The sequence below is a fragment of the Narcine bancroftii genome, chromosome 3 (genome assembly GCF_036971445.1).
Source record: "Narcine bancroftii isolate sNarBan1 chromosome 3, sNarBan1.hap1, whole genome shotgun sequence".
Lineage (NCBI taxonomy): Eukaryota > Metazoa > Chordata > Chondrichthyes > Torpediniformes > Narcinidae > Narcine > Narcine bancroftii.
In genome coordinates, this window is record NC_091471.1 from 349,633,031 (window position 1) to 349,645,660 (window position 12,630).

Here is a 12,630-nt window from a genome sequence, read left to right on the forward strand (position 1 = left end):
TGGAGTGTCTTGTATCTACACCAGCCTCTTTCTACCTCCACCTTCCTTCCTTCCCCTTTTTGTCTGTCACCCTGCCCCACTATCTCCAATGATCATCCCTCACCTAGCTCCATCTACCTACCCCTGCTCACCTGGTTTAACTGACCAGTTCTGCCTCGTAAATGCCCCCTTTCCATTTCTCCTTTGTACTTTGCAACCTCTCACCCAGAGACGTGACCATCCCTTTGCCACCACAGATGCTCCCTGACCCACTGAGCTCCTCCAGCATTGTTTTTTTGTTTTTGCACGGTTGAGTTTGGTATGGATTTCAGTTTGAATGGACCTGCCCTCTGGTTGACGTAAATGGCACAATGCCCTTGTTCCTGAGGTCTGTTCCCACCTGAAATCTGCTTTGCCTTACACTCCGTCTCATGGTTGAATAGTTTGCTGGACTTCTAAAGAAGAATAAACTCGACATTTTGCAGTAATTTATAATGAAACGTGCAAGAATTTTGTGATGGGGATCTGGGTTCTTATTCAGTCTGTATTCCGCTACCAAATCATTGCTGTGGTTTGACCCCTAATTTTGTAACTGGGTTGATCAAAATTTCAGAGAGAAAATAACCAATTTCAGGTGTTCTTTTCATTAATGTGCTGCTTTTCTGTGTGTTGCTAAATTGTATGGCGGTTATCAGTGAATTATTGCACTGGCGTTTAAGAATTAATCTGACAACCCTGTTTGATCCTCTCAGCTGCAGTCCATGCCACCTGCCAGCGGCGTGATGTATCAGTCTTCTGGCCCAGCCAGCTTCCCTGCCACCTTCAGCCCCGCAGGCTCAGTGGAAGGATCGCCCATGCACTCAGTGTACATGAACCAGTCAGGACAGCCTGGCACTGGACCATATCCATCCATGACTGTCTCTGGAACAGGTGAGCTGCAGTTAGGGGGTCAAAACACTCAGCTTGAATCAATCGTGTCTGTCTATTGCATTTCAGATGATCTCCTTGGTCTGGAACTAACTGATAGATCAGGGGAAGGTTTGAACATGGACAAACATGGCTTGAAACGTATGGGTAGCTGGACCAGAGAGGTGCTGAATCACTGTCTTGAGACTTTCTCTGCTGGCATCACAAACTCTCAGTCAGAACAGTGACTGAGATGCCTTTAAGAAACAAAAGTAATAAGACACAATCTCCTGGAGGAACTCGGCAGAGGACAGCATGAGGACGTCGTATCAGCTCCCTGTCCTGATGAAGAGTCCAGCTAATGCTGGCAATTTTTCTCCAACTATAATTTACAGCAGCCGTTCTCAACCATTTTTTTGGGCTGTGACCCCCTTGGGACAGACCTGCTTAAAGTTTATGGGCTCCCTTCCCTGTGAAGCAGTCAGGTTTAGTTGGTTTCTTCTGTACTTCAATCAATGTCAAAAAATATTTTATGAGTCCATGGCCCCTTTTAAATGTGCTGCGGTCCCCAGGGGGCCCTCTTCCCCTGCCCCCTCTTCTCTCTCCCTTCCATCTCTACCCCTGTCTCTCTCCCTGTCTCCCCTTCCTTTTCTATGTCTCCCTTCCTCCATCTCCCCTCCCTTTGTCTCTTTTTTTCCTTTTCCCTCTGTGTCTCTTTGCCTCCAGTTCTACATTCACACAGCCACTACCCCCCCCCCCCACCCCGCCAAGCTTGTGGCTGTTGACCTGTGCTCCTCCCTCTGCCGTTTCTTCCCTTCCCCCTCTATCTTTTTATTTGGGCACCTGTACTGCTTTTTCCTCATTTTGACTAAGGTCTCAGGCCTGAAACACTGGTTTATATATCTTTGCCTCCTACAGGACATTGCAGGACCTCCTGAGACCCTCCAGCACTTTTGTGTCTTTACTGCAATCTGCATCTTCAGACCTTTGTGTTTCACTTGCATTTATATAACTGATTTTGCAAAGTACAGAAATGGCAGTTCAAAATACCTTCTTGAAATATTTGTCAACTGAGAGTGCAATAGAAACGGCTCAGCCCGCCCTGGAGGGGAGGTGTGTGAAGATTTCTAATCCAAACTTTTCTCAAAATGTCCCTTCGGTTACATTGGGTGGACGGAACCGAGCCTTCTGCTGAAACTCGTAGTGCGCAGTTTGTTTTTAAACTGATTGAAAAGGATTGGTGAGAGTTCTATGTAGATAATGGTTAACCTGGGAAAATCTCCATTAACCAGTGGGTGATCAGATTTAAAATTGCTTTATTGTTGTGTAATAGTACAGAACATGAAATTGCCTTTTGCCTGCCATAAAAGAGTTGCCATAAATGGTGCCTGATTCTGCTTATAGAAAGGGGGAGGGGGGGAGGGGGTGGAGAGAGAGAGAAATAAAAGAGTACCTTCAGAATCACTGAGTGTTTGGGGATTCACCCCTAGTGCTCCCACAGCCTCTGCAGCTGCACAGACTCTTGACTGAACCACCAGCAGCCTGAGCTCCAGATCCAAACCTCTGGCACAATCGGGAAGCCTTCCCTTCTTCATTGATACCTGCTTCCCGTGAGGCAGTCCCCAGCAGCCCAGAGACCACGCTGCTCCCCTGACCACAAGGAGCTTGCAGACTTGAGTGGGTCATTCAAGCTGTCGAGCCCCTCGCTGGTGCGTGGCTGTGGTCACTGTCCTGTAGGACAGGCACAGAAATTTGGTGAGGTGTGATTGTGAGGGAATGAAACTTGGGTAATTGGATTTTGGTGAATAAATTTATATTCTATTACTCCTGCAAAATTAAATTGTAAGCTTGAGATCAGTGTTTGATGTGAACAAGTCTAGCTTCACTAAGAATATTTTCAACTTCAGGGGAATTCCCTTTGTTGGATGTTCCTGCTACAGATATTATCCCATAGTTATTCATACCTGGATCTGAAGAAAATACTCATTTGTGGGTGTGCCTTATAGAGGGTTGTGCAGGTGGTTGTGCCCCCAAGGTACCACAACTTATTTTTTTGTTATGATGAAGAATTCCAGCTGAAAATGTAGCACTGATGCTGTTTGACCTGTTTAGTTCCTGCAGCATATTGCTGAATCAGAATCAAAATTTATTATCATGAGCATATGTCACAAATTTGTTTGGCGGCAGCATTGTTGTGCATTACTAGGACAAAAAATTGCCATAAATTGCATTTCTGTAAATTCATCATTGTTAAAAATTAATAAATTAATACAAAAGAAGAAAAAAAAACTGAGAGTGCAATAAAAATGAGGAAGTAAAAGAAGATAGTATTGGTTTCAATTAAATCATGAAGTTGAAATTAGCCTGAAGTAGACAAATCCCAAGATGTGGTAAGGCCATTCTGCCCCTCAAGTATGCTCTTCCACCTCTAGCATTTCCCACCTGATTTCCCCTGACATTTTTCTTGAATCTGAAGCTTGTCAACGACATTTGACGCTAACCTACATTGAGGGGAGTCTGTCAGGAACTAAAGGTTTAGTTGAGGGAAGTGGATTTAAGGAGGAAGAGGAGGAGTTGGAGGGGTCTTGGCTTCTGTATTTGCAGCGGGACTCAGGAAGATCAAGGATTGGAGTTTAAATGCCAGAGGAAGTCAGACTCTGTGCTGCAGTCAGTTTGGTTCAGTTTCCTATTCCCCTTCCAATCTGGCATCGTCCTTGATCTGTGGGTTTGCTCACGATTTCTTGTGTGCATATAGTTTGTGGGGTTCATGCAATTCTTGTGCACCTTAGATCCGGCCATGGCGAATCCTTACATATACCAGGCTGCTAATCCAACCAACCAGACGACCCAGCAAGCCCAGGCAGTGCCTACGACCAACCCTGGATACTCTAACTACCAACCAACCCCCACACAGAACTACCAGGCAAGTAGCATCAATCTTCCCAGATCTCCAGCAATCGTTAACAGGCAGGTATAAAAATGTAGCAGTCTATCTTCTGTGCTCACATTCTGTCTCTCTTATTTTCTCTTTTTCTTTTTCCTCCTTTTCTCTCTTCCTCATTGTAGACGTGGGGTGTTTGGTGGTCAGTGTTATTTTGGTTGATGTGGACCGCTGTCTGGGTTTACCCCATGTAGTCAGATGGACAATCGATCACCCTATCTATAATGCAAAACTATATTGAGCCAAGTCATAGGTTTTTTTAATTTCATTTCACGAGGCCATTCACGAGTCTGTCAGTTCTGAGGAGTTCCATCCCCCACTAGGTTTCCCTGCCACATATATTCTCCCTTGTCCCTCATCTAATTCCCTTGCCTTCACGAGGAGCCATTGACCTCTCAACCCACACTTTGTTGGGATGTTGGGGGGAACTGGAGAAGCTAGGGGAAACTCAGGCAGTCACAGAGAACACCTGTGATTCCCCACACATACAGCACATTGTTCAGCAATGACCCAGGTCACTGGAACTTTACCAACTGTGCTGTGTTTGAGGTCACAGCACACCCAGGTAGTAGTGAGCCTCTTGCCACAGTTATCGGCAAGTCTGTGTTTGCACCTGTGGAAATCTCTCATTCAAAATGGATGGAAGTGGTGCTGGGTGTGTGTGACTGATGCATCAGATTGGGGAGGAGGATATCTCATCTGCCTGGCACGAGGCTGTTCCATCCTCTGAGTAAGGGCAGGGCTGGGTGGTCTTTGTCTGTCAGTGTTCACTGGTCCCAGCAACAGTGGCTACACCTCAACAGTGGCTCAAAGGGAGGTCAAAGACACTATATGTGGTGAATTGATGTAGCGGCCTCTGTTATCAAGCATTTAGCATAATGGTGTAAAAAAAACAGTTGGTGCTTTGTAGGCAGAGGGTGTCCTGATGTAGTGTCCACATGTGTGCATGTAGGTATTGTTTCAGCTTATTGAATGTGCTCCTTCTATTGCAGAATGTGGCATCCCAGGCACAAAGCATGGCCAATCTTCCCCAGCCTCAGTCAAGTGGGCTGGGTTACATGGGTTCCCAGTCTGCCCCAATGGGCTACCAGCCGTATAACATGCAGGTATGCAGTTGTCTCCGTTCTCCATGGTCATCATTTTGTTGTGTTAATAATTAAAACCCCGTGATTGTAAAGATTCTGCCCTGAAGCTCAGCATATCATCAGTTCTACAATTAAGGATCCTTTGGAAATGTTAACACATCCTTATCTGGAAGTACCTGTTGTAAAGAATCCCTGAGATTTGAGTGGTATCAAATGTCAACTTAATTTAAACAAAAATTGTGTCATTTTTAAATGGTTCATCATTAAAATATCTCTGGCACTTTTTCATTCTGTCAGACCCAGGCCTGCAGTTACAATGGATATGCATAGGGGTGTTTTGTGGAGTCTGAGCTCCCTTGCGCTATTTTCAAGCCTCATTCTGCAGAGTGAATACTTCACTCTTGTGTTGTTTTCCCACAGAATATGATGTCTGCGGTCCCAGCTCAGGATCCATCCATGAGCAGCCTGCCGCCACCACAATCGTACCTCCCAGCTCAGCAACCCATGTACCAGCAGGTAAGAGTTAAGCTGCTGTTGGTGCCGAGACCACGTTAAACACAGCTTCAAACTACACACATCAGGTTGTTGTAGCGGTTAGCGCAACAGCATTTCAGCGGCAGCGATTGGGACTGAGGTTCGAATCCTGCGCTGTCTGTTAGGAGTTTGTAGGTTCTCCCTGTGTCTGTGTGGGTTTCCTCCAGGTGCTCTGGTTTCCTCCAAAAAACGTACGGGAGGGGGGTATAGGTGAATTGGGTGGCAGGGGATCATGGGTCAGAAGGGTCTGTTAATGTCTAAATTTAAATTTTTTAAAAGTTAAATGAAAGAATGGGAGTACAGTAAAAGCCGTAAAGTTTGAACTGCTCAGGGATTGGGTCGGTTTGGATTCTTGGGCAGTACTTTTAAAATTCACATTTGAAGAGAATAAAGAAGGTAAATTTTGATAGTTTATTAACAGAATACAATGAACAAAAATAACAAATGAATATTTATTCGACCATTTCAGCAACTTCTGTGCATCTGTGGAGCTTTGGAATTTTTTGAGGAAATCTCAAGTAGGATGAACAAGGGAGAGGCTGTGGATGTTGTGTATTTGGATTTTCAAAAGGCAAAGGGCGGGAATAAAGGGGATCCTGTTCTGGTTGGTTGCCGGTTACTGGTGGTGTTCTGCAGGGGTCGGTGTTGGGGCCACTTCCTTTAACAATTATATTGATGACTTAGATTATGGATTGAATGGTTTTGTGGCTAAGTTTGCAGCTGACATCAAGATAGATGGTGGAGTAGGAAGAGTTAAAGAAACCGAAAGGTTGCAGAGAGACTTGGACAATTTAGGAGAGCGGGCAAAGAAATGGCAGATGAGATAGAATGTTGAGAAATGTACGATTGTACACTTTGGAAGAGGAAATAAACAGGCAGATTATTTGGATGGAGAGAAAATTCAAAATTTAGAACGGCAAAGGGACTTGGGGTTCCTCGTGCAGGATAACCTAAAGGTTAGCCACCAGGTTGGATCGGCAGTAAAGAAAGCAAATGCTATGTGGTAAAGAGGTGTTGATGAAGCTCTATGGGGCATTGGTGAGACCTCATTTGGAGTAACTGTGAGCAATTTTGGGCCCCTTAGAAGGGATGTAATGATGTTGGAAAGAGTACAAAGAAGGTTTAGCAGGATGATTCCTAGAATGCAAGGGCCAATATATGAGGGACGTTTATCAATTATTTGTGGACTGTATTCATTGGAGTGTAGAAGAATGAGAGGGGATCTCATAGAAACATTTTGAATGCTGAAAGGATTGGGCAGAGTAGATTCACCCTTGGTGGGTGAATCCAGGACAAGAGGGCACAGTCTTAGAATGAGAAGGTATCCATTTACAACAGAGATGAGCAGAAATTTCTTTAGCCAGAGGGTAGTGGAATTTGTTGCCACATGCAGCTGTGGAGGTAGGATCATTGGGGGATTTAAGAGGGAGATTGACAGGTATCTAATTAGTCAGGGTATCGAGGGATATGGGGGAAAAGGCCAAAAATTTGAAATAGACGTGAGAATGGTTTAGCTCAGGGAGGAGTTGCGGAGCAGCTCGATGGATCTTATGCACGTACACACATGCACACAAAAGCCAGCTAAATTTTAAAAAAAAGTTTGTGAGTTTTCGCGTGGTCCGGATTTCTGGCATCTGGATTTTTAGACTTTTATTGTATTGTCTTTCAGTGTTTTGGAAATATCCTGGGATCCAGCCCTGGACTAACAGTCCTCCAACATTAACTGTTTCACAATGTACCCAGAGGGTGTTCATGTTGATGATGCATTTTACAGTAAATAAATTTTCATAAGATCATACAAATGGCTCACCAATACTGTCAGGTGTTTTTATCATAGGGCAGGAAAGATGGAGAGAACTCTGCAGACACTGGCGTCAAGTGTAATATACAACGTGCCAGAGAAACTCAGCAGGTCACACAGTCCATAGGAAATAAAGGGTAACCAACATTTTGGGCCTGGGGCCTTCATCAGGTATAAGCAAAAACAGGTGGGATGGGGTGGGTGGAGGAAGGGGCAGGAGGAAGAGCACGGGGTAGCAGGGAGGAGGTGTTGGTGGGTGGATAGAGGAGGGAAAAAAAGGGTTGAGGTTAGATCTGTGATCGAAGGGAGTGGGCCCCAAGGCCTGAAACATTGGTTACTTTTAACTTCCTCTGGATGCTGCATGGCCTTCTCCAGCATGTTTGTGTGTTGCAGGAGTTTTACCTTGTTAAACTCAGAGTCGTCAGATTTCTACAGCACAGAAATGAGCCTTTCGTTCCAAATAGACCAAGTTGTTTGCCTGAGCTCGTCCCATTTGCCTCTGTTGGCCCATATCCCACTAAACGTTCCTATCATGTATCTGACCAAATGATTTTTAAACATTACAATCTTCTGGCAGTTCACTCCATATTCCCATCACCCTCTGTGAAATAGTTGCCTCTCCATTACCTTTAACATTTTTCCCCTCACCTTAAATCTGTGCCCTCTAGTTTTGGATTCTCCTACCCTGCGGAAAGAGCTGTGACGATCGTGTCTATGTCCCTCATGATTTAGCGAACTGCAACGGTCCCACCCTTAACCTAGAACACACCAGAGAGAAAAGTCCAGGCCTTTCCTTAGACGTCAAACCCACTAAACCCAGTAATATTCTTGTGAATCTTTTCTCCCTGTTGCACCTTGATATCCTTCCTCTATCTGAGTGGCCAGAACTTCACACAACACTCCAAGAGTTGTCATACGTAACATTTAACTGCAGGCTGTTGGACACTGATGACTCAGCAGGTACTAACAGCCACTTCTTCCAATACACTGGGTGTTCCTGGGTACCTGGTCCTTTCCCACACCAGCACTTCTGTACCTGGAGCAGGATGTGGAGGATATGCAACAGTTGTTTGTTTGATAGGGCGGAGTTGCAGGAAGAGCGGTTCCCTTGCATCTCGGTGACCCGGGCTCAGTCCTGACCTCATTGCTATCTGCGGTTTGCTTGTTCACCATGTGAAAATGTACGTGTTGGTTGGTTAATCAGCCATTGTGAACTACCCAAATCTGGGGGAAGAGTTGGTGAGATTGTAGGAAGAATAAAAGTGGTTCAGGTAGGGTGCTCAATAGGCCTGTTTACAAGCTGTACAGCTCCGTGACTGATATCTTCCCTGGTCTGGTTGTGTCTCAGTGTTGTGGGGAGAGAAACATGGCAGCCAATTTTAGCACAGCACTCAACATGTGGACAAGTAGTTGAGGGATAATGATCAAAGGATGAGTATTGAGCTGTGTTGCAGGGAAAGGTTAAACAGATTAGGATTTTATTCCCTTATTCCCTGGAGTATAGGAGAATGAGGAGAGATTTGATATTTAAAATTCTGAGGGGTAGAGATAGAGTAAATGTAGATAGGTGAGATACAAACCAAAGGATATGGGCTAAGGGTGAAAGGGGAAAAGTTTAGGGGGAGCATGAAGCTCCTTAACACAGAGAGTGGTGGGAATGTGGAATGAGCTTCCAGTTGAAGTGATGAATGAGGGCTCAATTTTAACATTTAAGAAGTAAAACAAAAGTCTGTAGACACTGGTTTCAGTAAAATCACAATGCTGGAGAAACTCAGCAGGGCACACAATGTACTTTATATAGCAAAGGTACATAACCACCGTTTCTGGTTTGAGCCCTTCATCAAGACAATCATACCTTCATGAAGGGCTCAAGCCTGAAATGTGTTTATGTAATTTTATCTTTGCTATATAAAGTACACCGAGCAATCTGCTGAATTTCTCCAGCATTGTGTTTTTAAGAAGAATTTGGGCAGGTACATGGATGGGAAGGGTATGGAGGGCTATGTATTGGGTGCAGGTCAGTGGGACTCGGCAGAATAATAGTTCGGCACAGACTAGAAGCACCGAAGGGCCTGTTTCTGTGCTGTAATGTTCTATTGGCCCAAACACTGGGAGAAGTCCTGTTCAGCTTTGAAGCACGGTACCATGGGATCTCGTACCCAGCTGAAGGAGCACAGATTAGTGTCTCTCCAGGCAACCACCTCAACCCACCACTGTGTTCACAATTTCCTAGCTCAGACTTGACAGTAGAGTCACTCATGTGAACACTTGTCTGCTGATGAGTGGCAGGAAGAGTAAAGGATGAGAGAAGAATTCTCAGCTCCTTTACTGCCAGAGGTTACCTTTTGTGGCACACTGAACTGATCAAAATGGTTTGGTGGGAAATGTACAAGAGCAAGAACCTGCTATCCAGAAAGTAGTTACAGTTGGGAAAGGTGGTGAGGCATTATAAAGGAATGAAGAGGGAATAATTTATGGGGCTGTGTAAAGGTCTTGGCCAATGCGAATGATGAGACCATTCAACAAGGAAATAGCAGACCATGGGCTGAAAGTCTCCGACTACCAAGCCCATTCTGTGATACTGGTTTCCTCAAACCATTTGCAGCCTAACCCTGTCCCATCTCCCTCCACAGATGGCCCCCCCTGGAGCACCAACGCAGCCACAGCAGCAGCCACAGCCGCAGCCACCACCACCGCAGATTCAGCAGGCACCGGGCTCCGAGGCACAGCTCATCTCGTTCGACTGACTGTCCCGCTGTGGGTGGAGGGGGTTGGAAGAGGGAGTGGCACCCTCACACTGGGGCTGCCTTCATGCTGCCAGTTAACCATTGGAGGGGAGCAGACATTGGTTCTGTGTGTCGCTACATGGTGCATTAACGTTGCTTCTCGCTCATTGTTAGAAGCTTGGATCCTGCCTAATTAGTTCCAACTGCACTACAGGTCTCCTGTCAAAACCAAGCTTGCTCTCTTTTCAGCCACACACTTTCATGCACTGGGAGTGTCCCTCAGACGGCAACCACGCTGGAGGGGGAAACCTGCTCAGACTGTGTTTCCTTGGGAATTGATTCACTTCTTCCTGCCTGTCTTTCCAAGTTTTCCTGTCCCGAGTCCTGCTTGAGTCGCTCATAGAAAGGTGGCAGACCAAGGTGGTGAATGGAGGCTGAACTCCACCACCCATTCACACGATTGCTCTCTTCCCCCCCACCTCCCTGGCTGCTCCCTCAACACCCCGACACTCTCTCGCCCCCCCCCCATCTCCCCGGCCACTCTCTCCCCCACACCTCCATGGCCGCTCTCTTGCCCCCCCCCCCCTTCCACTTCCCCAGTCACACTCTTTCCACCCCCCCCCCACTTCCCCGGACGCTCTTTTACCCCCTCTTCCCTGGCCGTGCTCTCTCCCCCCATGTCCCCAACCACTCTCTCTCCCTCCATGACCCCGACCGCTCTTTCTCCCCCTATATCTCCAACTGCTCTCTCCCCCCATGTCCCCCACCGCTCTCTCCCCCCATGTCCCCGACCGCTCTCTCCCCCCATGTCCCCGACCGCTCTCTCTCCCCCCATGTCCCCGACCGCTCTCTCTCCCCCCATGTCCCCGACCACTCTCTCTCCCCCCATGTCCCCGACCACTCTCTCTCCCTCCATGACCCCGACCGCGCTCTCTCCCCCTATATCTCCAACTGCTCTCTCCCCCCGTCCCCGACCGCTCTCTCTCCCCCATGTCCCCGACCGCGCTCTCCCCCCATGTCCCCGACCGCTCTCTCCCCCCATGTCCCCGACCGCTCTCTCCCCCCATGTCCCCGACCGCTCTCTTACCCCTTCCCCTCAATCTCCCTGGCTGCTCTCTCTCTCCCCCAACTCTCTAGCTGCTCTTGCCCCACCCACTTGCTGTGCCCCTTCCCCCTGCTCATGTCCCCTCCCTTCTCGCTCTCTCACCCCCATCCACCGCTCATGCCCCCCACTCGTTCTCTCTCACACCTCCTAGCAATCAACTTGGTCTTGGTCTTTACACAGTAAAGAACAAGATGATTCTTCCTTTCCACCAGCCCATCCATTCCCATGTCCTCTTCCCAGCACAGCAGCACATTCCGTTTCCTGTGAACCATACCTGCTGGGATCACTGTATGATTTCCCAACCCTGTGACAACCAGACTGTCAGCTCCAATCTCTCTGATCCACTTGTACCTCCTGCCACTCTGAGAATAGAGGAAGGCAGCAAAGCTGCCAGCTTATTGCCTGCTGATTAACAAGCTGCAACAGTGCCTTGTTCAAGGAGGGCAGTATCTCATTGAGTGAACACCTTGTGTGCAACACTGGATATGTGATCAATTCAGGGACACTGATTTGCATATGGCAAACCACAAGTTGTTCGCTGTTTCACTCTAGAAGACACACCTTCCTTTACTGAATCATTGCTGCAGCTCGCTAATCAGGCACTCTCTGGGCTTTACCACCATGAATCTGTTGGGGAAACTTGTCAGCATTGAATGGCATGTTCAGAATTCTTCCTTCTGTACATTCTTTGTCCTGGTGGAGTTCCTGTGCCTCAAACACTGTAAATGGCTGATTCACCACAGTGGAAACCCTGAAAGACAGCACTCTGAGTGCACCCTATGTCCTTTGGTACAATGCCTGCCAATCCTCAGGCTGTCATCCAGAGGCTTTGCTGAGTACACTGCTGGTTTCTCAACTGTGTTCTTTTCTAAAGCTGAAAGCAGATGCTTTTATGATCTTGGTCTAGTTATCAGTGACGACAGAGTGACCATGACCATTGGTGCTGGTTATTTCCAAACACCTTGAGAGCCTCTACCTTAAACTGCACATTGATCCAAACTGAACAAATCAATCACCTGGACAGCAACACAACCCTTTCACCTAAATAATGGGTATAATCTGCTATGTAGAGCAACTGCTTCTTCTCCCTTCAGGAGCCACAGTGGAAATGAATGATCTCTGTGATCTGTCACTACATTGCAACTGGGTTTTGTCTAATAAGGCTTAATTGATTATGATAATCCATGGAGCTGATTGTTTATTGTTACTGACCCTGTGGTATATATTCATGTTCTTTACAGTAGAGAAGCTAAAATTCTAATTTAAAGAACTCTTGGCTTCAGTAAAAACAGTGTGCATGTTTAAAGCTGGAAAACTATTCATTTGTAAAATAATAGTTTGCAGGAGAATTTGAATTGCCTGTGTTTTGGGGAAATGGCTAGTTATCCTGCTGTCAATAAGACATTTAACACGCATGTTCTGTTATTACTCAAGATGAACGCCTCCTGTGTGTTACTTCTCATTTTCTGTTGAGCACCTTGTTGTTTGTTAAGCTTTGATCTTTTTTCCAACTAATTTTAAAAACCTATGTTTAATAAATTTTCTTCAAATGA

The 12,630-nt window shown here is 46.4% G+C and overlaps 1 protein-coding gene across 4 annotated transcripts in view; it reads left to right on the forward strand.

Annotated features, from left to right (window-relative positions):
- Nucleotides 1–12,630, forward strand: part of hgs (hepatocyte growth factor-regulated tyrosine kinase substrate) — a 54,022-nt gene extending 41,392 nt beyond the window's left edge. For all 4 annotated transcript variants that reach the window (XM_069929681.1, XM_069929680.1, XM_069929682.1 and 1 more), the window contains 5 exons: nucleotides 732–909; nucleotides 3,675–3,808; nucleotides 4,819–4,932; nucleotides 5,332–5,427; nucleotides 9,880–12,630. In XM_069929681.1, the coding sequence (XP_069785782.1) occupies nucleotides 732–909; nucleotides 3,675–3,808; nucleotides 4,819–4,932; nucleotides 5,332–5,427; nucleotides 9,880–9,993 (636 nt within the window). In that variant the 3' untranslated portion in view covers nucleotides 9,994–12,630. The remainder of the gene's footprint in view (nucleotides 1–731; nucleotides 910–3,674; nucleotides 3,809–4,818; nucleotides 4,933–5,331; nucleotides 5,428–9,879) is intronic.